Source organism: Diorhabda carinulata, chromosome X (assembly GCF_026250575.1).
Source record: "Diorhabda carinulata isolate Delta chromosome X, icDioCari1.1, whole genome shotgun sequence".
Lineage (NCBI taxonomy): Eukaryota > Metazoa > Arthropoda > Insecta > Coleoptera > Chrysomelidae > Diorhabda > Diorhabda carinulata.
In genome coordinates, this window is record NC_079472.1 from 66,399,363 (window position 1) to 66,426,498 (window position 27,136).

General features: G+C 32.4%; 1 protein-coding gene across 2 annotated transcripts in view; it reads left to right on the forward strand.

The window, feature by feature from the left end:
• LOC130902233 (uncharacterized) overlaps positions 1 to 27,136 on the forward strand; it is a 384,279-nt gene that overhangs the window by 279,275 nt on the left and 77,868 nt on the right. For both annotated transcript variants that reach the window (XM_057814189.1, XM_057814190.1), the window contains 2 exons: positions 6,498 to 6,599; positions 12,641 to 12,726. In XM_057814189.1, coding sequence (XP_057670172.1) covers positions 6,498 to 6,599; positions 12,641 to 12,726 — 188 coding nt within the window. The remainder of the gene's footprint in view (positions 1 to 6,497; positions 6,600 to 12,640; positions 12,727 to 27,136) is intronic.

Consider the following 27,136-nt stretch of genomic DNA (forward strand, 5'->3'; position numbering starts at 1 on the left):
GGACATCCAAATAATGTACCGTATGATAGAAATCAATCCCGCTCAACATCACTTACAAAATGTACTTTGGCGTGACAGTTCATTAGATTCTTTTAGATGTATTCAGCTTTCACGTTTTAGTATTGATCAATCTAGTACTCCTTTTCTCGCTACCAGAGTGTTGAAGGACATCGCATCACATAATACCTCACTCTCTATTGCTAAAACCACAATTTTCTTACCCACATATATGGACGACATCCTTCTTAGTGGAATCTCTGAATGTGGTTGATTAGAAACTCTCTGAGTTGAACACTTATATGGAAAAATACCATTGATGTACTTGAAATTTAATCATATTTGCTCGAGATATCATGTGTGACAATAAGAATGGTACTTTCTATTATAGCTAGTACATTCCGTCTTTTAGAAAACCCCTTGAAAGTAATTGGAAAAATTATCAGTAAATCTCTTTGATTAGCCCAGATAGACAGAGATATTCCTGTTTCTGTTGGTTATATTCTAAAACAATTCCAAAGTTTCATCCATTCTGAGTTATCACAGCTTTCAAATCCTCGACAATAAGCAATTTCTCAGCGTAGTTTTGTGATGCGAGCAAAGTTGCTTATGACGCTTCCTATATTTAGTAGTCCTTTGTACTGATAATACTTTTATGCTAAAAACTTGAAAAAAAGATTTTCTCCTCCATTTGTAGTTTCGAATCCATAAATCTTCAAACTGCCTCCCATGGGTGAAATATAGGGAATGTGATTTTTCTTCGTTTGTATCCCGACGGGTTCTCACTATTCAAGAGAATAGAAGAGAGTCTACTTGGCACCACATCAAGAGTAAGCTTAACCCCGTTGATCTGTTTACACGTGGTAATTTCAAAGAACATGATTTCACGGCCCTGACTTTTTATGTCAGATCCAAGATTACGATTCAATAGTTACTTTTTCCCTGGTAGATATTTCACCAGAACTGAAAAAAATTATATATCAAGTACTGTGATGCTGTCTATATAGGGCAAACATATCAGTATTTAGAAAATAGACTAAGAGGTCTTCAATACCTTAAAAAAAAAATGAAACTGCATTAACGAATCACAAAATATCAATAAAACATAAATTCAATTATAAAGATTCAAAATTTTTTTTGAACGGAATGTAATACATAAAAAGAAAATTTTTAGTGTTAAGAAGGTTGTATCAATTTATTTTTAACCTAATCGTAATTTAGTTAAGTTTAGAATAATTGGACTAATTTCACTCTGTACCATCTACAACAATAAAACTTCTCTGTGGTAGGTACAATTTTAACGATGAAGTTGTTTCCCAAGCAATCAAAAATTATCTTGGACAGAACTTTTTGCTAGCAAATGTGCAGAGCCAAACAAAGTATTGCTCCAATTATTATGGAAGACATAAAAAGGCCGTTGTGATTAAAGCTTATATCGCCATCTTCGTGTGCACGGTAACTAAGGGCGTTGCACATCGATCTACTTTACAGGAATAACAGCATTAATTTTATAGGTTGTCGGAATAATATCAAGAAATTAGCGGAATTGATCAAACATCAAGAAATTTCCCTCAAGGTCTCTTCATTTGAGGTAACCTATGGGAGGCCGCCGTCAAACGTTTAATTAGGTGCATCTATTACCACATTTGAAGAAACATACACTCTTTCAGTTCAAATTGTTCAAAGATCCGATGCCATTAACCCCTCTCCATTTTTTTTAATTTGTGGCCCGTTAACGGCTTACCCTGATAAGGTGAATGTTATGAAGCTGCTATTGATAGATTGACTTTCTGGATGAAATGCTCAAAAATACAACAGAATTTTTGGAAACGTTGATCTGTATAATATCTTCATCGGTTGCAACATCGTTCTAATTGGAAAAAGATCGGAAAGCTGAGAATACAGCTCCATTGAACTGGCCATTAACCTGTATTTTAGAGCTAATTCCAGGGCGCGATGGCAAGTCTTCAACTGCTATAAATTGCTGAGGATTTGGACAATGTAACTTCACTGTACTTCTCCATGTTATCCTCAATCTAAAAGGCAAATGCACAGGTTCCTTGAAAGTCAAAATTAAAATGTTAGACTCGATACAATATTTTTTATTAATGGTAACGAAACTAAAAACTATAAATTTATATATTTATTCATTTTCTTCGCCGATTACACAAGTGGAACCGGGAGTGGTCTGACGCAAACAGTCTCTGTTTAAACACTGAGAAAACTTCATTTACATTCTCCAAAGGAGCTTTACAGCCTTTGAAACTCAACAATGATTTAATACGATCTTGGTCCACATATTGACGGTATATTTCTTCTAATATCAATTGCAGATTATAAAAACCCTTGTCAACAATACCTTTTTTTATGAATTTATTATTTTTGTAAATATTTTTGAAAATATGTTTATCTTATGCGAGAAAGTATTCGTTAAAAGGCAATCGAATCATTTTTTTTTTCAGTAAAACGAACTTTCAGATCAAAAACCATAAAGGAGAATAAATTCACTGTAAATAAAACAGAAGAAAAAAAGCATTTCAATTCCAAAGTATTTTTATAAATAATCATGGTAGTCAGAATCGTCTGAACTAGAGTCATCATTTGATTAAATTATAATGGGTTGTAAAGAGGGTGATACCACATACTCATCTTCTTCTTCGATAAAATGTTCAACACAGTTTTTCCGAAGCTCTTGGCGGTGTGCTGATAAAACTTTCTTTACAAGTTCTACAACCTCTTTACATTTTCGTAGTTCTGATTTCACGTTTGCACATATTAACTCTATAGGGTTAGATATGTAATAGTAAGGGGGTAGTCTGAGAAGAGTATTTGCACAGCTTGTTAATATAATAAATTTTCTCTAACTTTAATAACAGTAAGCAATTCTGTGTTTGTTGGGCTCTTTTTATTAAAAAAATCATTATTATACCTCGTTAACATGCTACGAATGAATATTAAATTATCAAACGTGAATAGACGAGTAAAATATACTTGCCTTTAAGGGCGTTTGGTTTAAACACGGTACCAGACATGAATTGAGCCCTTTTTGTACCCCATTCGTTTATTACAACTTTGGTAATTTTTTATCTGATCCAAGTAATATAGTCGCCATCGAACTATCCTTGACAATTCGGTTATTGCCATCCGTTTATTCATTTAGATATTTACTGAATTTTATAAACATTATTTTTCATTTCTTAATTTGGTATGAGAGCCGTGCGTATTTATGAAATATTAATTGTTACTCGCATAACTGTCTTCTGAAATTGATACTACAAGAACTATACTCTTCAATGGTCTATAGATTAAGAGACCTTGGCGAAAAAATTATCCTCTGATTGATTTGCCTTTAAATCTGTGTCTAAACAGCTCAATATTCGTACTGCTTCAACAACTTAATACTCATTGTTCGAATTGCATCTTCGCTATTGCTCACCTTTCTGGGGGTCTTGTAGTTCGCACCTCTTCGAATCTATAATCAAATTACAAAAAAGAGCTATTCGTTATATGTTTGGTTTGAGTAGTAGAACGCATTGCGAATTCTATTTAAACCAATTAACGCAGACGACTTTCGAAACCTCCTGTAAATTTTCAAATTCTGTTCATACATACTCGTTCTCAGTATATTCGACTTTCCGATAATTCAATTATAATATATCACATCCTAAATATGAAAGTGTACGACATAGTTATCTAGGTACTGTAAAACTTGCCAGCAAGGACCCATTCTAGGTGAGATACTCTTCGGTTCAAGTTTCTCGCTAATTGAAATGTAATTCACTAGAGAAGAAATTATATCAATCAATCGTACAGAAATTGAGAATTTCCTCTTCATATAAAGTCGTAATATAATTTTTGGATATGAAATTGATATGAAGAAATGGGGAGCTCGAGAGCCCAGAGTGCAGAAGCAGCAAATGTTTGAATATTTGGAATTATATACATTTTTTAGAAACTTATCATTTTCTATCTATTTGATACATTCAACACAACTTGGAACCGTCGAGGTTAACTAGATTAACATTGTGATCATTATTTTCTCTTGAGTATTTTCATAAATTGAAAGTTTAAGGGGGTTTGAGAAGTGTTTCATTCAAACTCTATTTAAATCGTGATGAAAATTTTCTTTGTAGAAATAAACATTCAAATGATACTCCCGTTGTCGTTTTCATGAATGTTAACATATTTTTATGATTTTGATGCGTCTCTTGAGATACATCAATTATGTAGAACTGTTGTTTTACTAAGTGTGAAACGAATAGTTGGATTTTGGAATAAATTCTTTTATCCGGTCAGGTTCAGTATTTGTATGCCTGAAATAACCTTTTTTCTTTTTGAGTGAAAGAATCTTTTTCTTTATCTAAAACATTTTCGATCAAATTTGTCACTTTCTTATTTTGAATGCCATCCCACTAATTGAATTGGGTTCTGTCACTGTGAAAAATTTTTGTAAACTTATAATTGTTTAATTAAACATACGAGGATGGTCCCAGAACTACCATATACCAGGTATCATATGCGTTGTAGTTTTTTTAAGAATTGATTGGAGGTGTCCACTCGTAAGTCTTGTTCAATGTTTGTTCTTATTTATTCTCATGACGGAAAACATCTGCTCTCATAAATAGATGCTACCAAACATGCAGAGAATGCGTGCTGCATGCTTTTTTAATTCAAACTCTTGAAATATTGTATATGAAATGTAAGAGCATTGATATCATTAAATTTTTCTTCCAAAATACTGTACGATTGTAAAGCTCCAAAATTGAATGGACTGTTGAAAATTGGTAATTCCATTTAATCCATTTTGTGAAAGTTTTCAAAACGATTGCTGAATTCCGTAATTTAGCAGAAGTTGAAAATATTCATCCAATTTCTTTGGTTCACTGTGCCAAATGATTTTAAATGAGGGAGATTTTCCAATGATTGATTTTTTATCTGAGTTTCCCACAGCCTCAACTTTGTCTCAAAAGCTTGAATATATGAATACATTCGAGTGACAATCATTTTATTACCCCGTAAGTTTATATTCAAATCAGTCAAATGTTTATTCATGTCTAACAAAAAGTCACATCACTAACAAACGTTATCCATGCTGCTAAGTATATTTCAATCGAGTTCATATTCTGCTATCAAATGCACAATTGCAGAATAAATATCATTTGCTGTTGTAGTACCGGTCAATAGTGTCTCTTCAAATTAAATTCCTTACAAACAGCAACTGTTCGATTACAAATCAAACGCAGTGATTGAAAAAACTCTGCACTCACTATCAAATTTAGTTTTTCGTGACATTATGCCAAGACAATTATAGAACTCGACACAACAATTATGGATATCGCACGTGCACGACTCAAACCAATGCTCTGTGGTGCCCAAGTTAGTTAAAAGGAAAACAACGGTCTCAAAGAAAAAAAAATGGGATGAATAACATAACATAAATCAGTAGCAATCTAACGAGAAATATATATTTTAATTTTTTATTGTCTGCAGCCAGATGGCTATTCACTTAAATGCTTTCTTTTCGAGCTGCATTTGATCATATTCGGAAAAAGTACGACTTAATGCATTTTTCTTTATTTCACCGATACCAACAGATTTATCCCGAGATAAGAACGTTAGAGACATTGTATATTAATTCACAGTGAAAACAGAAATCGTGTAAATAACAACTTAATAGATTCTAGTTTACCTTTAGTTCCTAAAGAAAACTATGTGACTTTTGGTGTAGTGGTAGTGTTAACAGTGTGTCAGTTGTCACATTAACCTCCCATATAATATAATGTCATATTTTAGACTTCGGAAACATTCTCATAATAAGATATCATTATTCCTATTTCATATTATGAAAAAATTATTTAATAGCTTGAGCAAATTCATGATTATATAGTGAAGTAAGTGAATGTAGTTATGAAATATGGACAAAAAGTACGAATATGCAATGAAGAAATTCCTTGGAAAATCTTAACCTTGAATTTAATTTCCAAAAAGGTAAATTATTTATGGCACGTGCAGCAATTCTGGTGGTGTAAATTGAAGTTCTTGGTCCCAATTTACGCTCACAGGAGTTTTTTTTCGAACCAAGCAAACTTTTGAAATGTCAACTGTCAAACATGAATCAGTGGTACCAACCGACCACTCACGTTACGGTTTAATACCTCTAATTTATACTGTTTTCATCCTTTCATCAAATTTTTCATCACCAACTAAAAATTTCTCAGAAACCAAAATATCTGGTTCAAAATCTGTATATTGGCGTAAAATTCAAAGAATAACAAGTTTCTCAAATAAAAATTTTGGGAAAAATCGTGAATGCTCTTGAAAGGGAAAATTATAAAATAATATAGAATAGAATGAAATACAAATAGTCTTAGATAGAAAATTTAAGAATGTTTATATTTAAAATCAGTCCCGATTGTGGTGCTTGGGAAATGGGTAAACCCTCAATAAAGATTATTGATAGATTCTCCTATTCTTATACACTGTTTCCATTCTTATTTCAGATTGTAGCAGATGTAGAATATGTCCATCTGACGACCGTTTCGAAGCTCAATGTAAATGTGTTAACAAGGACAGTGTCAATATATCCCACATTTCCAAAGGAGGTTAGTATATTTCTTAATATATTTACTGAGTACTGTCCATGTTTCAAATTTGATCAAATTATTTTTTTTGGAAATGTAACTATAGACCTACAAAGTGAACCCATTGAACCAGGATATCACCTTTTCTCAAGACATTTTTGTTATCAAAATCCTCATCGTAAAAACTATAATTATCGACTGAAAAATATAATCTCGAACCATAAATTACGCACAACCCTTTATTTCAATATCAAATTTTAATTTTGTGCATATTTTAATGTTTCTTTCATTCTATTGTTGTACCAACTTGTGGACAGCAGTAATTTAAGTCAATCAAGGTGTGTTAAAGTCGAGACTATTTAAACGAAAAATAAATAGAGTTAGGCAGTTAAGTGAACGCGAAGCTGAAAGAAACAGGGGACAAAGTTATCGTGAAGTGACAAATCTGTTTGGCGTACACCACACAACCATGCAAACATTTCAAGGGACTGGTTCACATTCTAGGAGGCCGGGACAAGGACGTCCTTCAGTGTTAATTCCTCGAGATGACCGTTTTTTTCAATTAAACTCATCAAGAAATCGGTCAATGACAAGTGTCTAGCTCAACAGCCTTTTCAGACTTTTACGAGAAGTCCGAAATGTAAAAATCTCTACTCCAGACACCTTTGCTAACCAGGTAGCATCGTCTTGCTAGACAAAGATTTGCAAGGCAAGACAAGAATCTGTCTTAAAGGCCAGATGGACGTAATCAAATTCGAATACAGTAAGAAGAAAGATTTGAGCAGTTTTGTATCATCCCAGGGAGCCGTTCCAAGGAGGATCTAGCATGTTTTGGGGAGATATTTGTTTCGATGTCAGCACAGAATTTGTGGCTCTTCCTAGACCCGCTCTTAACGCTGCAAGATACATAACTGACATTCTTGAAAATCACGTCGTTCCGTTTGTGCCATTTATTGGTGATGATTTTCGTTCAATGCATGATAATGCTAGACCACACGTTGCAGCAGATGTTCTGAATTACCTAAACGAAGAAGGCATTAATATCCTGGAGTGGCCACCAATAATTCCAGATATGAATCCTATAGAGCATGTCTGGGACATTTCAAAACTCCGCATTCGTCGTCAAAATCCATCTCCTCAAAATTTAAATGTGCTTGAGCGGCATTAGAGGAATGGGAGAACATACTTCAAGAAGTGATACAGCACCTAATTGAAAACATGTCCAGGAGAATGTTAGCAACAATTACATCCAGAGGTGGAAATACACTCTACTAGCGTTTTAAAAAAGGAACATTATTGTTTAGAAAGCAAGTTTTATCTTTAAGAAAATTTGGTTTTATTGCGATGTTTTTATTTTTATTTTTTTAATCATTAAAAATCACTCGAAATTACTACACATTTCTTATTATTACGTCAAAATGATGGAAAAGATGCGATATCAATTTAAATTTATTAAACAAAAAGGATATTTTCCGAAATCTGGGTGGTGCGTTATTTTGTCCAAGAGTGTATATCCCCCAATTTGGATCACCTAATTTATCAGGGAAATCTTTGAACTTGGTTCAGATAATAACAATATGACAAATTTATCTCAACTCAATTTATCATAATACTTATAAACCACAATTCAAACTCGAACACAAATCATTTCCCACAAAAGTACGACCAATACAAGTAGTTTCGATAAAAATTCTCATATGGCGATACAACAAAAAATATTCGTTAAGATATTCCTTTTTAATAGTCATAAATCACGGTGCTTGATTCGATATTGTGACTCTTCAGTTTTTATGGCTTCTATTGAAAAAGAGTTGAGCTTTCAGAGTCTAGTATTTACCTCAAAATAATGCTAGAAATCGAGCTTCAATTAATAAGATGCCAAATGAACATGAATGAACTGATTCACTCACCTCTGATTTTACCATTTCACCCAGTTAACAAAAACCCTTCAAGCAACATAGAATATTACAAATTTTGGCCCTGTGGTCAAGACATTTATTGATAGGAAAAAAAACAACGAATAAGTTTTGAATTTTTCCGTCCTGAAAAGCTTATTAGTCAAGTCACCAACGATTTTTAACTAGCTTTAACTAGCAATTCCTTCATACACCGATTATGATGGAATGTAAATTAATCAACATCAAATAACCTCAGAAATCGATGGATTAAACAGTTTGAATAAAAACATTTTCCAATCAAATTTTTATAAAGTCAATGTTTTTTAACTATAACATAAAATGCATATTTCAAACCTTTTTTTTCATAATAATAACTGAAATACTACGTATTTTGCGGAAAAATCATTTAGAATCAATTTGAAATATATAAGTTATGGTTTGTTGTTTGTTTTTATTTTTTATATCTGTAATTTCTGTCTAGTCAAAGAAAAATCGCAATTAACACTTGAAAACTGAATAATTCAACGTTAAATGTATTTTATGATAGAAAACGGTGAAAAATATTGACTTCATGAAAAATTGAATAGATTTTTTGAATAGAACTGTCGATTTCTTAGGTTATTTTACGTTTATTAATTTCCGTATCATAATAATCGGTGTACGAAGGAATCGCTAGTTAAAAACCGTTTTTCTATTTTATTAATTTTTATTAAATTTTTAAAAATAGCTTGGTATGCGCGCTCAAAAACTCCAAAATGTACGATTTTCAATTCACTTATTTGGGAGTAAATACTTCTTGTGGAATTACCGTTGTTACATAAAGATCATGATCTCATATATTACATCAATAATAATTATGTTTCTTGTAAAATTACTCTTGTTGATAAATGTTTTTTTAAATACATAATATAGTTTAGTACGGGGGAATAGACTATATAGTCTCCATGGTTACTATGTATATATTTATTACTTTTCTCTAGTTCAGATAAGGTTGTCTTTGGGCATTTTAGAGGGTACAAGCTATTCTGTCCCTTCAGTTTGCTTTACCTTCAAGTTTCGAATGTTTCGTCATCTCTCATTTAATCTGTAGATACTGACGTGTCAATCATTTGTCACAAATTCGAAAACCAAAAAATATGGATGACAAATAAATTAGGTAAAAAAATTAATTATATAAGTTGTACAGATCTTGCACGAGAATTAGGTCCATTACTTTGTCGAGCTCTTTTGGGCTTCCATTCCTTCACAGGTTCTGATTATACAGCAGCTTTTGTTCGCAAAGGAAAAATTAAACATTTTAATAGAGAATGAAGAATTCGAAAATATGTTTGAACATTTGACGGATCCGGAAGATTCAATAACGAAGAGATTTACTAACGAAATGAATAATATACACAAAAATAATGTTGGAAGTGCAAGATTTGAATTATTTTTGAAATTTTTTGCAAACACCAATGACAAAGAAGAGTTTGAATATTCCTCCATGCTGGAAAACTCTGTCACAAAATGTTTTACGCACCATATTTATAAACGCATTGTGGCAAAATGCCACTGAGCCAATTTGTATTTCATTTGGACCAACAGAATGTGGATGGCAACTGAATCAAGAAAATAAGGAACCATTGTGATATAAAGGTTCAGCAGCACCTTCAAAAGTTGAAGAAATTCTCAGTGGCCAATTAAATGAAGAAGAAAGTGAAGAATCAGAAAATGAAAACCGTTATGATATAGATGAAATTGATTTCGATGTTTCGATTATTTCTGTTATTCCTAAAATCATATTAATCCTGATAATCTTTTAAATCTAAGTAGACAAAAAGCATTTACTCCAAAATAAGTGAATTGAAAATCGTACATTTTGGAGTAGATGCTAATATATGTAGTTTATGCCCTTCAAGATGGTATGCGGGATTTTTCCGGCAGTTTTTGAGCGCACATAATAAAATATTTTTAAAAATTACATAAAAATGTATAAAATGAAAAAAAAAACAGTTTCCGGCATGATGGAGAAATTTTAGCCCTCATCACACACTACAAATAGGTATGACAGACCCTTCCGGCAAGAAAAAGTGGTTTAAGTGATTTTTGTCAAAAAGCCAATAACATTTTTCCATTTTTTTAAATGAAAATTTTTTGATTTCGCTATGACGGGACTTTCAGTGTTATCGGCTCCTGGACTATAAGTTTTATGTGAAGACTGTGAAATATTCACTTGTGTTTTACAATATTCATAATATATTTAGAGTTCTTATGGATTGTGATAATCTGCAGCAAAAAGAGAATTATTTGTTAGGTATTTAGTAACCTCACCAATAGTTGGCATCTCTTCCAAACACGATGAAAATATAAAAATTTGAAGGCAGATCGAATTTTTTCAATAGATTTGTATTAATAAGCATTATTTGATCCAATTATTGCGATATAAGTCATATCTGTAAATAATTCGTATTTGCATTATTCCCTTTTCAAAACTTTTTTAATAATCTTTTGTCTTGTTGGATATTTGGGAAGTTTGTGCAAAAGTTTCTTTCATAATTCGGTTTGCGTTAGTTTTCTGTAATACACTATTGCACTCTTATCTTTGACAGACTGAAGATTATTTCTCCCCACAGTTATAATTATTCATTAGAAGTAATATCAACCAAATAATATGTCGTGAATCAATTTTTCAAGCAATCTTTTTATTTTCGGATCAATCCGAAACAATTTAAGTTTTTTTATTCTCTATCTACTAGGATGAGGTTCCAGAAGTACCTGGCCCAACAAAGAAAACAAAAAAAATTTGAAAAAAATATATAGTTTTTCAACGTCATCTCCTTTTAGTTCCATACACTTTTCGCAGCGGTGTTTTATAAGTTCGATACCCTTTTTATAATAAAATCGTTATCTCCTCAAAATAGCCATTAACCTCCGACATTACCTCTACATTGTTAGAAAATCTTTGATCACAGAGTTATTTTTCAAGTGTGAGAACAGAAAATAATCCGAGAGGGCTAAATTTGGCGAATAGGTTGCAATTCAAACTTTAATTCATTAATTTTGGCCATGACAATATCGGATGTGTGAGCTGGTGCATTGTATTGATGAAATAACACTTTCTTGTTATATATTAGACAAATTCGGCCGTTTTTGCTTGATTTCTTGACTCAAAGAATTCAAAATTATCCCACACTCATCCCAAAAAACCGACGCGATAACCTTGCCTGCACAAGAAAAAACGATCTTTGCCTTCTTTGGAGCCGGTTCTCCCTTTTCATTTTATGGTTTTGATTGTTCTTTTGTTCCGAGTATGATGTAATCGACCCATGTTTCATCAATAGTAATGAAACGGCGCGAAAATTCGGCTTTATTTCTGTGAAACATTGCCAAACACTTGATGGAAACATCTTCATGACGCTGTTTTTGTTCCATTGTGAGCAAACGCGGCATCTCTCTTGCATACAGCGCACTTTGTCAACTTCGTCAGCTAACTCGAGCACTTTTAGTTGAACATTTCTGGATTTCTAACCTCATTTAGTCGACCACTGCGATGACGGTCTTCGTTTAAATTCTGTTACCCAATAATTTGCCGTGTATAACGAAGGAGCAGTCTCACCCAGAGTAAAATCTAATTCAGCTTTTATATTGGTTGGGCTAATGCTTTTCAAATAAAAGTATTGTATCACAAAACGATGACCAATTTTTTCCATGTTTACAAATTCATTGAATACGTTAGCTATTGATCACTGCCAAACAAATACTATTCAACGTGGCGTCTTCACACTTGAAACATATGCTGTATAGACTGTGTACTTTTCATTGCAGTGATATGTATCTTTCAAACAACTATCGATATCTCTAGGTCAGGCCAGGCACTTCTGGGATCATCCTTGTAAGTTGAAATGAATTGTTTATTCATTCTATTATTGCAACAAAACATATTTGATTATTTGTCTCATATTTTCACGGCTTGGAAAACTTTTTTGTGAGTGTAAGTGAATCATTCGAACAAACAAATCATTTTTAACAAGAAATGTAATGAAAAACTAGTAGTTATTGTCTTATACCAGCTCGAACTTATGTAATTTTTTTCTCACAACTTTATTACTTTCCCTAATATTGAGATAATATAGAGCTGATTTTTTTCTTTTTCAGACATCACTAAGACATTTTACTTTTTTTTAGATGTAACAGGATTCACGACAACAATACATTTGACAAATCTTCATAATTTCAGCGATGAAGAAACGAAACATTACCTGAAAGAACAGGTTAGTATGTACTTGTTATCATACGAATGTGTAACTACATCGAACAAACAAAATAGCAAATTTGCTATTTTAATGGTGCGTTTATAGTCTCTCCTTTTTTTGATTGATGTTGCTTCAATTTTTGTTCACTATACGTAAAGCAATAGAAGCAAAGTCAATTTCAAAACAATATTATTATATCACTGGAAGTAGCTTATTTCGGAAAAAATATTTTCCAGTCATCGCATTGAAAACATATTTCTACTGTTTGTGTCCTCTTTTGAGCAACTGATTGTTCAATGTTTGATAACTTGTTTTCAATTCGTTTGTCGCGCAGCATTATTAGTGATCCACTTACTTTGGTGAAGTAGGTACAACTGTTATTGGTCCTGATGATCACTCGTTGTCTTATGGAACTAAGAAATGAATAATTTATGTTACAGTATTATTGAACTCCATAGGATAGCTGAATATGAGAAACGTGAAAATGCATGAAAAAAATACATTAAATACACACATCATTTCAGAATATTGAAATACACGAAAGAAAAATCTATTCCTGTGAGTTTGACATTATAATTATTATGGAGTTGAATATATTCTATAACTATAGTAGAAACAATGAAGTTTTTCATTTTCATCACGTGACTTAATCTGAAATTTATCAAACAAATCTTTTTTACATACTATCAACTTCTATCTACAGAAATCAAACATTATCATATAAGATCGATTGTCTTCTTCACAAGACTAACTAAAAGACATACGTAATATTTTCTTCAAGGGCCTTATCATACTGGCTGATTGCGAGCGTCTTCAAAGCGGAGCGAGCGCGCAGCTAGTTCGTTGCGAACGCGCATTTTGTACTGTCGCGTACGTAGGTGCTCACTCTTATATCGATTCGGATATTGATACAGAATTAGTTATAAGTGAAATTATGAATCGTTACGTGATATGGGACCAAAAAAATGCATGAGAAGAGGATAAAATGATTACAAAGTTTTCAAAGTTAATACAAAAGATGGGAGAGAGGATGAATAAAGACAGAAGATTTAAATTCAATTCATCCAGACTATAAAATGGAGATCATGGGAGTTTTGAAAAAATACAAGTTTAGGTCTTTCAGCTATTCTCCAAACTATCCAGGATATTTTACAAGTCCAGAACCACCCCGGAATAATTAATTACATCCAATCAATTCTTCACCAAGTGGTTATGTCGAGAACAGTACCGCTGAAGATTTATAATGATTTTTTTCTGGTAATAATTTTGATAATGGGTGTATTGTGCGCGATAAAAACGTTGCGTTTCTGCCACGCGTCCGAAACGTCTTCGAGGCGAAGCCGCGGCATGTTTGCGGCGCATTCGTTGCGTGCCCGCTCTACCTCGCAGCCGCTCGTAAACCGGTTTTAGGATAAGACTGTAAATTGACATTGGTAATCGTAAAAGGAAACAACGATATAATTGACGTATTGGGAATAACCAACCGTGGTAAAAGCTGAATTTGACGTAAGCTTTGTTTAGTATATTGTTTTCAACGAATTTTTGGATTGAATGTGTATTTATTGTTAAAATCAGATTTTTTATGAAATAATTTGACTTATATAAATTTACGTCGGTAAGTACGAATATAATTCAGGATCACAATGCTTATTTTACCACGAAGTAAGTGACTAAACCTGTGAAATAGTAATGTAATACCGTCCCATGTTCTTAACCATCACATTAAAGTCATCTTACAACTTAATTGAAATTCAGGGGAATTAGGATTACAGTTCATAGTGTATGTGATATCATCTCCACTGTGTTATTTTTCACCAGTTGCTTGTAGTGATCACAGAAGTTTCGAGTACCTAATAAAGTTACGGAATACAAAAAATTCGGCATATTTTCAATTTTAATTCAAAATCAATGTAAAATATATGTAACGTATAACTTTCATATTAAAGGTTTTGAGTTCCAGCTGAAACTTTTCAAAAGTTCGTCTGTGCTGTTTCGGTTTTTAGTACATACATATGTTTGAATTATATCTCTGACTGCTATTTTAGGAATCTTCTATTTTGGAATTATAGCCACCCCAAAAAAAAAAACTCTTATATACATCAATTCAGAAAGTATGATTCTAATTTAGTTAAGAGGACACCCAGTTGATAGACTGAATATTACGTCACTTTTGTGAACTACATACATATGCCAACCTGCAAATAATTAGTTTTCCAGTAATAAGCTAGCATAGATAAAAAAGTAAAAGGTTAACTTTTGGAATATTAGTCAGAATGATTATTTCTATTGAGCTGTCAGAGCTGACGTATTAGCAACGTGATGATAGAACTCCAATATTTCTGCTTTGTATAACTTTTTAATGGTTCATTTCATCATTTCCAGACTCTGTAGTCTCCTCGTTTTATTCAAATTATTAATAATTTGCCTAACAGTATTATCCATAAACGTATCCATCAACTTCATATTCGTTCCATATTTCTCACGTCATCTATACATATTTTCCAGTTCTAATCACTCATGGTTCCAAAAAATTATCAATTTTATTCAGATAATAAATTGAGTTAGGCAACCATTATCAAGAATTTTTGTACACCAGCAAACTGTGAGAAAATTTTGATGATGATTTTAAAATTGCTGAAGCCTAACCTAAATAGTTTTATCAAACTATGAGAACGGTATGGCCCTTATAGACCCAAATATTGTTCAAATAATACATATATTTTCTTTATTGTTATTCCAGAAATCTCCAAATTGTTATTTTAATTTCTATTTTGAAAATCAGTTATATCTATATTTCATTTTCCTATGAATACACTTGTTTGAAAATTCGTCTAGTTCGTGATGGTTATATAGGATATTTCTCAGTATGTATTTTATCTCCCTTGTACCCATTTTCTATTTCGAAAGTTTATCTACAATCTTTATCTGGAACCTATCTCAACCAAAAAATATTATAGCTTTATTACGTGATCTGTAGACAAGGATCCAAACATCTCTGCGGAGGAAAAGTTTTCCTATATCAGGACCCTATTCCTCTCAAGTCTTTTTCTTACTTTCCGAAAATATTTGTAAACAAATAAACAGGCAAAATACGCCTGTGTAGGATGGCAAGAATTTTTCTCAAAATTACTATATGAAAGAAATGTAAATTTGGAAATAATTGGAAAAATTCTTAGCCTACAATAGAACCAAACCTGCAACGTCTCTAGACTTTAAAAAAAAATGTTTTCTCTTGCTCTGCAAACCATACCCCCACAGCTTTTATTACCTCCTCGTTGGAAGAAAATTTACGACCTTATAAACTTTTTTAGTTGAGGAAAGAAATGATAGTTGGACTGAGCCAAATCTGGTGAATAATGCAATCATAGTAACAATTCGGATCAAGAAGTCTACAACGTTTTCAAATCGAGCTTCTACCCTTGCACGCTTTTGGTCAACATTCAAACATTTGGAGATCCATTGGGCAGCAATTTTTCTCATGTCCAAATTGACGTGAACTATATAATGAAACGCGTTCGTATGAAATATTCAGTGCTTCAGATATCCGTTTTAGCCCAATTCTACGGTCTGATAAAATCATGTCATCAACTGCCTCGATATATTTGGGGACTGACACAGAACTGGCCTTCCCGATCGGTTAACATCTTCAATGGAAAATTTACCTCTTTTGAAGGTTGTGGTATAATTTTTCATGCTACGTAAAAACTTTAGATGAAAACTTCAAGAACAACTTGTTGACTGCTTCTCATAGATGTGTTAATCTCCACCTTCTGAACAGTATGTACATCATGTCTCGTCTAAACTTTTTCGATTTTATTCTGCCATGTTGTCGCTAGATGAACCTCCTTCTCGGAACTCGGAATTTTTTATCAACATTAAAACTATGTAGGATTTGTTTTACCTTGTCTATTCTTCCGTTAATATGTACCTATGATGTACCTGAATATGACACTATCCTTATACTTATCGCTTCCACGTGTGCGATTGACATTTCCAAATATTCACACACTATCTGCTTGGATTGACATCATATTTCGATATTATTTCATTGTCATTGCTAATACTTACCCAGCGTTGCATCTATATTTGATAAGGACAACGGAATAAATATTATTGTGGAACACGATGAAAACATATTGATTTTTTGCAATTCGTATAGGAGGAGGATGATACGAACGTGTATCAGTCAGCTATCTGAATGAGGGATGCAGCTTAAAATCAAAGTTGTATGTGCTAGAGTGGGCAGAGTCTTCGTGAGCTTCAACTGCACCGCAGCTGATTTAGATAGGGAGCCAAGGCTTTTTAAATACAGAATCAAGGATATTCCTAGAGAAATTGTAGATGTAGACCAATTTAACTGGCGGTCAATGGAGTAAGCTCCAATAACAAATATCCTCTGTGTGCTCGGTGAACCGTTAACATTCTGGTAAATGAAACGACCAGACTAGCAAAAGGGGAATGAAATAGACCAATGTCGAAAACTCGATGTAACAGATGACGTACGAACGAACTTTATACAGAGAAGCAGAACGTGTCATTGGAAAATTGACAGGTCTACCCAGACCTATGAACAGCAGTCACTGGAAAACTATGGAATGGAGTCTTGCTGGACCTCAAAGATGCCAAAACCATAGGAAGTATCGTTTATGGATAATATAGATATCTTGGCCACTTCAATTTGCACTTCACAGAAGCTCACGATGTTATCCAAGACGATGGAAATTTTTCAAAAGAAACAATTGTCTAGTTCCAAACGATGGTTACTCTAAAATTATTGAATGTAATATTATGCGGTTGAAATGCAGGTAATTGAAAGTTTATAGATTACGGAAAACCGAAAAAAAGATACTGTTATATAATATATATTTTAGTAAGTTGGTTTGAATTCATTGTGCACCTACTATACTTTCAATCGACTTATGCAGATGACAATTTCATAAGAGCCCAACGAAATTTGTAATACTAGAAAGTTGCGTTACTTCATCAACACACTGTATATGATCTGGTAGATGATCAGTTCAATTTCCAGTTGGGAATTTGAGATTGAGATTTTTTCCAAGTAAAAGCCATGTCAAGTATAAGTGAATTCCTTACATTTCACTTAAAGATTCTCGATCGTTATAAATTTGAGGGCACCGAAATCGAACCGCAGAACTTTGTACTGAAAACGACCTAGTTCCTTTGAACGACTGCTCTTCCCAGATTCTTTATAGAGCCCCCGTAATCTGAAATAGATCTTGTGTACGCACGATGAAACATTTAATTAGCCTTGGGGTCAGCCTCTCATCAGTAACGATAAACCCACTTTGAAGACACTTGAGCTTTTTTTACATTTATTTCAATAGTTTTTGATAGAAGTTTTCCATTCAATTTGATGACGAAAAAGGGGAAGTTCGTTTAGGAAGGTATACTAAAATATTTGATACGGCTTAATCAATAAAAAATATTAAATCTGCGTGTTATAATTTTGATGAATTATTCTTAACAATAGTTTTATTTTTACGAGACACAATGTTTGAAGACCATAAATGAAATGACAGGTTAACGTGAAAAAACGAGGTGAGGTCGTTAAACAGGGTATGAGACGCCTACTGAGCCCTTTTTATACAGCATTAGCTTTTTTTCTGGGAAACAGAATGGCAAAGCAAAAACCATGAAGGAAAATAAATTTTTTACAAATAAAACAAAAGAAAAATAATCATGGTAGTCAGCTTCATCTGAACTGGATTCATCATTTGATTGAATTATGAAGGGTTGTAGAGAGGGTGATACCACATACTCATCTTCTTCGATAACATGTTCAGCACAGTTTTTCCAAAGCTCTTGGCGGTCTGCAGCTAGAACTTTCCTTACAAGTTCTACAACCTCTGTACTCAGCTCTGGAGACTAATTACATTTTGATTTCGCGTTTCCTCATGTTAACTAATATAGTGTTAAATATGCTGAAGAAGTTGCCGCGAGTGGTAGAATGCGTTCTCCATAACGATTACTGACTATGGTGGAATGTTAGGTGAAAGTTGTTTCTTAAACCACTTTTAAAATAATTCTGCCGCCATATCTTCATGATAATCAGCTGAACAATTTTTAATTTTTCGAGCAGATATTAATAGAGCATCAGGCTCGAAACCGTCTTTGCTTCCAGCGTGTACTATTATAATGCGTTTCCCTTTAGAACACGGCCCATTCTTAATGGGATAGATGTGTATTGGACCGCGAGGATTACAACGTGGAATATTGGAGCGTAGTTTGGTTTAATATTGTAACATTTTTCGTATTTATGTTGCACGAAACAATCAGCTGAACTTCATCTGAGCATGCTTTTGATCAAGAATTATTACGTCTTGCATTGCATTGCACTTTATATTGCACCATTCTCACTGCACTGCGCAATTTCATTGTCTTTATTCGACCATGGTCTAGAGAACGCGTATATTTCTATTTATTCAAAGGAATTTATGAATTGAATGAACATCACCAAACGACTCCACTTCTTAACGCTGACTGTCTGCCAGAAATTGTGTACATACACTTTCCGACCAATAGAAATGTGGAGATGATGGATTTTGACGCACTTTCATCAAGTCCACGTGGACTGACGACATTATTTTTCATTTCTTAATTTGGTATGAGTGCCGTGCGTATTTATGAAATATTGATTGTACCTCGCATATGAACCTGCGTTTATTACTCTTAGTTAAATTACCTTCAACTTTATTTTCAAGAAATTAGAAAACATGGAGGAAACAATCCTGGAAAATGTTACTCAGAGAAAAAATTATGTTAACAGTGAGTAGTACTTTATATGATAAAAAAACGGATATTGCGCTATGGAAACTCACTGCTCGTAATATTTCCAATAAATACAACTTTTGAAATAGCACGAAAATACGAGCAAACAGTTATGGATATATTTGCCATATTATTTATGGCATTGATCGTTAATATGATCTTCAAAAACTGTTACGATCACAGAAGATAGATGTAAAATGATATAATTCGATTTTTATAGCACTTAAACCCAAATAATTTTATACGCTGATCCATCACAAGGGAATAATCATAGTTTAGTTTCCGCTCGTAAATTATTTTGAACTTGTTTTTTGCCATTCTATCTAAACGCCACAGCTATAGCCATTGCAGACTTCTTCTCTGGTTAAACGATCTTCTGAGGATAATAAATCAGACTGTTATTCTAGAGATGGGACCATAATGGTAGATAGGACGATAAGATCTCAGGATGTCGGTCACATGAAGAGGCAAAGACAGTAGTAAAAATCTATTTCTATAGACATGATTTAAAATTTTGATTAATGAATATGTTGATTTGTTTGGAAAATGATATCTAATCATAATACTAGAACTTAGATAATAATAATAATGTTATAAAATATTAATTGCGATAATGTAAATTAGAAAATGATTTGATTTTTATGATATTAATGGAAAGTATCTTTTGTTCAGGGTTTAAGTCACAGTAAAAATGATAAATCGTCGGATTATCATCATTTATGAAAAATTATTTCATATTTATCAAATTTTCCGGTTAGTTTATAAAATCCCCATCTCGTAATAGAGAATTTGATAAATATCGTGACTTATTGGCAGTGTTCTGATTTTTTTTAAATCAGATTTTTTTGCTTTAAATCGGATTTTTTCAACAAGTCTTCGAATTCATTACTTTATATGTAAAAGTTATACAGATCTTAAATAGCATCATAAAATATAATTGAAGTGAATTTATTGCACAAGCTTCGCCTTATAGAGGTATTACATCATTCTCAACACTGATGGATGAGCAGATTAAATTAACGAACCCTGCTCATTGGGCCAGTAGAATAGAGTGCAGGCTTTTTTTGAGTAGTTACTACCTAACGTAACCTAACTCAACCTAACCGCTGTTTGTTTCCTTAGTATCCGTAATATTTTTAATTTGGAATTAAAAAGCTCAAGCATACTACCATATGTTTTATTTTTTGCGAGAGGGTAGCGAAAAAAACGTGTACATATAACGAAATTAGAACTTCTTGTATAATCACGTGGTTGTTTTGTGCCAAGGAGTTGCGCAACGTCAGCGAATTTTCGTGACTTTTATCATATTTCCCATTGTGGGATTTCATAAACTAATCGGTCATTTTATATAATCACCGAATATACTGAATGTTTAAAAAAATGATCCCGACCTTGAGATACATAGAAAAATGGATAATATTTGGGGTTTGCTTTCGTACCACCATCCGTATTCAAGATAAAGGGCGTTGAGGAAAAAAATTAACACATTTTTTATGATTTAACTGTAACTACTGGCAACAGTTTTTATATCTAACTCTATTTACACGGTTTGTACCAAGTATTATTAAACATAAATTTTCCAATATTATATTCATCAAGCAAACTTTCAAATGAACTTAAACATCATTTAATTTCACACCAAAATGATACTCTTGATAAAACTCGAAACTGTCTACCGGAATATTTTGATTTGAAAATTATGAAGTAATAACCGATACTGGCATAAAATATTGATACAGTTATTGATTTTTATTATTAATTTGTAAGCATTATGTGCATTGAAGATGTTTTGTCTCGTAAATGAGACCTCATCGTTTTAGAACTCAAATTTAGTTCGATCGTAGTATCGATGTATGATCGTCAATATCGAAACTTTGTTGATTATTGTTATGATACCCGGATAAATTTGGTTAGAATTTCATAATTCTTTATCAATCTACCTATCAAATTAATTATTCTCAATCTTATCTCAATACCGACTTTAATTTGGTAAAGAGCCTCAGATCTGGTACTTTCGAGTTGAATTTGTTTTATATCATGTTAACCTATGTGTTATTAATTTGGATTTCAATTCTATTATATTCCACTTTGGCTAAAAACTTCAATGTGTTATGCAAACTCACCAACAATTCTCACAACATTCGAATTGACAACCTAAAATGAAGTGATGCAGTTACAGAAAAAGAATTCGTGAAGATTCAAAAAACTTAAAACAAAGAACACTCAGACTATATCTCCATCAGAGTATGAAATCCGTCATAAACTTCATCTATAAATAATATATAAGCTCTTCAGGGACCTGCGTTTACTTTTCAAAACCTGAGTTTAGTTCAACTATTACGATATGATTACCATCGCATGAAGATTCCATATCTCTCCTCCCGTAACGCGAAAAACACTACTATACTTACGCTTTGTTCCTGTTCCCAAATAATTTGGTGTGAATGCCCATTGTAATTCCAGATTTAATATTCTCACGAGCTTCAAACTCCTCAATTAGTGACCAAGTTATAGTTCTTCCAATATCAATTGCAGATAATAAAAACCCTTGCCGACATTTTATAAATTCATTATTTTTATAAATACTTTTAAAAATTTGTTTATCTTATGCGGGAAAATATTCGTTAAAAAGCAATCGAATCATTATAAATTGGACGGCATTATTTAGACAGATGCACTCAATTGTAGTCCTACTTGGAACTTGGATAAAAATCAATATTGTACCTCGTTAACTTGCTTCAACTTAATATTAAATTATAAAACGTAAATAGACGAGTAAAATGTGAGGGAGTTTGGTTCAAATAGGATACTAGGCGTGAACCGAGCCCTTTTGGACCGTTTTTTTTTTCTGAAAAACAAAAACATTTCAATTCCAAATTATCTTTACAAATAATCATGGTAGTCAGAATCATGTGAACTGGATTCATCATTTAATTGAATTATGAAGGGTTGTAGAGAGGGTGATACCACATACTCATCTTCTTCGATAACATGTTCAGCACAGTTTTTCCAAAGCTCTTGGCGGTCTGCAGCTGGAACTTTCCTTACAAGTTCTACAGCCTATGTACTCAGCTCTGGAGACTAATTACATTTTGATTTCGCGTTTCCTCATGTTAACTAATATAGTGTTAAATATGCTGAAGGAGTTGACGCGAGTGGTAGAATGCGTTCTCCATAACGATTACTGACTATGGTGGAATGTTAGGTGAAAGTTGTTTCTTAAACCACTTTTAAAATAATTCTGCCGCCATATCTTCATGATAATCAGCTGCACAATTTTTAATTTTTTGAGCAGATATTAATAAAGCATCAGGCTCGAAACCGTCTTTGCTTCCAGCGTGTACTATTATAATGCGTTTCCCTTTAGAACACGGCCCATTCTTTATGGGATAGATGTGTATTAGACCGCGAGGATTACAACGTGGAATATTGGAGCGTAGTTTGGTTTAATATTGTAACATTTTTCGTATTTATTTCCACTCTTTCTATTCGTGAAGTCAATTAATGAACACTGTCTCTTACTTTCTTAATTTATTTATACACTATACGCTACCCTTAACTTATAATGATTCACTTCCAATTATCACTTAAATATGACTCAAATAATTTATTTAAATTCTTCGATTACTTTGATAATTATCAACTGCGCTAAATAAACTTATTTAATTTCTTATTTCTTGGACCTTTTAATATTTTAATGCTTTTAAATGTTCTTGATTTTAGGTCTCTTCTGTTTTTTTTTAATAATTTTTGAATAATTGATAAAAATGTGCCGTTTCCACTAATTTTAAAACAGAAGAAACCTAAAATCAAAAGAATTTAGAAGCATGGAACTTATTTATATAACTCAAGTAGAATTTTCCAAACTTCTAGAACATAAAGAAACAAAACAAATAAATCAATATATACCTTCCTAGAAAATATTCCAAAGAAACGATGTAAATAAACCGCTTGCTGTAAAAACATCAAACAATTTCCGCAATTTATAAAAAATATGCGTATTCACCGAATTTTAAAATTTCATTGTAGCTGGACAGTAATTCCATAATTGTATTATTGCAACCTGTAGTTGAAAATCTCTTCTTGAATGAAAAAGGTTATTTTTGCAGATCTCCGTATGAACATTTAAAATGAACCAAAATTTAATTGTTCAGTATCAAGAATTTCAATACAATGAATTACTTGCATACGTCATTTGTTTCGATTTACATTTTGAAAATGAATATTAATCACTTTATATTGAATCCATCCCGATTATTTCCATGTTTATCTTTAATTAAGATTATAACTTGTATATTATATGTATGGATTATTAAATTAAATTAAATTTTGCGATGTTAATAATGTATCATCAATGAATATTATTGAATTTGAATAGAGATTTAGCAATTATCCCCTTTCGAGCAGTAATAATTAAGATTATTAATCAAATGACTAGAATAACTGGTGGAAATTTGATTACTTCGTAGAACTCACACATTATGAATAAAATTATACGATTTTTCAGCAATTATGTCTGAAATATCATATATTTGAAGTAATTGAGAAAAATCTTCGCAAAAGTGAATCACGAATTAATGATAATGAGAATCGTAGCAAATTAAATTTGGATTTGTTGGAAAACTGTGATAATTATCCTTCCATGCATTTGGAATGCGTTCTATGGAACGAATGATTTCCAAATAATTATATATACTCGTCTGGAAATGAGAAGAGACACTCTGTTATTTCGGTATTTCCAGTTTCATTGAAAACTTATACAATAACTTATTGACACGAAATCATTTATCAAAAATTACTGAGGTCAGTGTTTTATGTTTAATTCGATTATATGTTCTGATCTACCTATTGTAATCCAAGACTAAATTTGTAAACGTACGAGGTCTGGCTATTAAATAACGTGACTGGTTACGGGAAAAGGTTTTAGTATAAAAATTATTTTCAATTGAAAGGGAAAATTAAGGAATTTACAAACTATTCACTGGCTGTTGACGAGAGTACTGATACTGTCGTTACAGCTAAAATTGCTGTTTTTATACGTGGCATTAACAGTACCTTTGAAATAACTGAAGAACTATTAAAGTGCGTTCCATTGACAAGTACTACAACAGCAAATGATATTTATTCTGCAATTGAGCATTTGATAGGAGAATATGAACTCGACTGGAATAGCAGCACGAATAACGCTCCTGTCATGACTGGCAAACATTCGGGCGTTGTAACTAAATTAAAACAGAAAACATCAGGGAATTTTATGGGATTTCACTGTATAGTTCATAAGGAATCACTGGCACAAAAACATTTGAAAATGGACCATGTCATGCAACCTATAATTAAAATTGTAAATTTAATAAGGAGCAAAGGACTAAATCGTCGACAATTCAGGCAAATTTCACTAGATTTGAACGAAAAGTTTTCTGTCCCTTATTTCACGAAAGGTCGTTGGCGTTGACGAGTAATTTGCATTACGTGACCCTATTCAAGCTTTCATATTAGCAAACAAATTGATTATGACTAGGACTGGTGGATTGATTGTGCCGTTTTTGTAGATATAGATATACACTTGACTGATCTGAATATAAAGTTACAGGGTGAAAATCTGATTGTCACTCAAATGTATTCATATATTCAAGCCTTTAAAACGTCACTTAATCTTACAGCATCGATTCGTTTAACGTCTCTTGGTTGGTTGCTCTTTATCTATGGTCATTACCTTGTGGTATTTGGTTGATCCAAGCAATCGGGCGAGTGTAGTCTTGTCTAGAATCGATTGAGAGGTGGCTGTGTTATAATATTATTAAATTAATTGCATATTGATTTATCAATGTGAATATTTTTTAAATACGAGAGCTATTAGTGCAATAAAATTTTACCTTATTAATCTGAACAAGAATGGTACACCACAGGGTTTGGAATGCTTACAAATATCTGTATGTAAAGAATATAAGTTGAAGCACCACTAACTTTTCATGCACGAAAAAAGTATCATTCGTACACGCGAGACATGAAAATGCCACTTGTGAAAAGAATGAAAAAGCATCAAGCTGCATCGTTTGAAGTTTATTTAGAAATAGTAAAGGCAAAAATACGCTATGAAAATGTCTCAAGCATTCAATGACAATGGAATGGTGAGAGAATCTCAAACAGTATCACTCTCTCACCGTAATTTGACGTGTAAACGAGATTAGCATGCATGTCACTAATAAATAAGAAAACCCAATCAATAGTTGATGTTATTTTTCGGTAGCATTGGATGAAATCACAGATATTTCCGAATAAGTCAAATGCTCATTCTGATAATAATTGTAAATGTGAATTATAATTATTCGAAAGACCTTTTAAAACTACATTGCTATTGTAACCACGGTGCTAGAGCTATGACGGACGTAAATATTGGACTATCAGCACTTTTGCATAAAGGAGGAAGAACACGTCGTATGTTTCACTGTATTATAAATCAGGAGGAATTATGTGGTTCCAACTAAAAGACACAATGGACAAGGTTTGCATAATTACTTATTTAATTCGCGGTGGAAATCGTTCTATTACACATCGAAAATTTAAAACATTCTAGTATAAATTGTAATCTGAGTATGGAGATCTGCTTTTACATAGTTACCTTTGTTGGTTAAGTGCTGGAAAATGCTTGAGGAGATTCTTTTCACTTCAAAAAGAAGTTTAATTTTTTTCTACAGAAATGGCTGTCGATTTAATAGCAAATTTAGTTGATGTAAATTCTATTTATACACTTACAAATTATTCAAATATTTTGAATAAATCATTCAAGGGCAAGATCAAAATGGGCTTTGCGTTTACATTGTATATGTGAACTCGATTTAGGAACAAATTAAAATAAAATAAAGGTATAATTTGGAGCAAAATAATAAATTATTTCATTGTGAATCACGCAAAGAGATCTATGAAGGAATGGAAGATTGTAATAGAGAAGCGAATATTTAAATATTTCTTTCAAAATTGGATATGCTAATTTCAATGAAGAGTTTTCTCAATTTGATGATCTTGAACCGTCTATTGATTCAATTTATCCCATTAATATTGATATCGAGAAAATATCTACAATTAAAGCTTTGTTCTGAGTATAAATAAAATATTTCTTGAATTAATCTAAACTGTCTTTTCATGTATCAACCTCCTTGGCCTCCGAAGTGTTTGGTGAAAAAAACATGGCCCGTGGGCTATAATAAGTTGGACATCGCTAGTCAAATCAAAATAACGGAATAATTATGAAATTTGGGGGCTGCTGAAGTATTATTTTGATATAATTCAATGAAATATCTGTTTTAATACGAGCCATAATAGAAAAATATTCCGTCAGCCGTTGTGGGTATATGGAAAAACGCCAGGATTTAATAATATGACACTTCCAGCAGCTAGATTTGTGGGTCTGTTATTTCTCTCATTTATCGTTCTGTGTTATATTTGTTATTGTCTTGTGTTTTGTCTCGTATATCATTCAACTGTTGGTTTATTTGTGTTAGTGTGCTTTGAAACAATAGGAAGTGATTAATCAGATTGTGGTGGTGAAGATAATAGATTCATCAACTATCACGAAAGTATAAAGTGAAAAAAACTGGCATAATGATCAGAAATGATATGAAAAATTCGCGAACCTCGTATC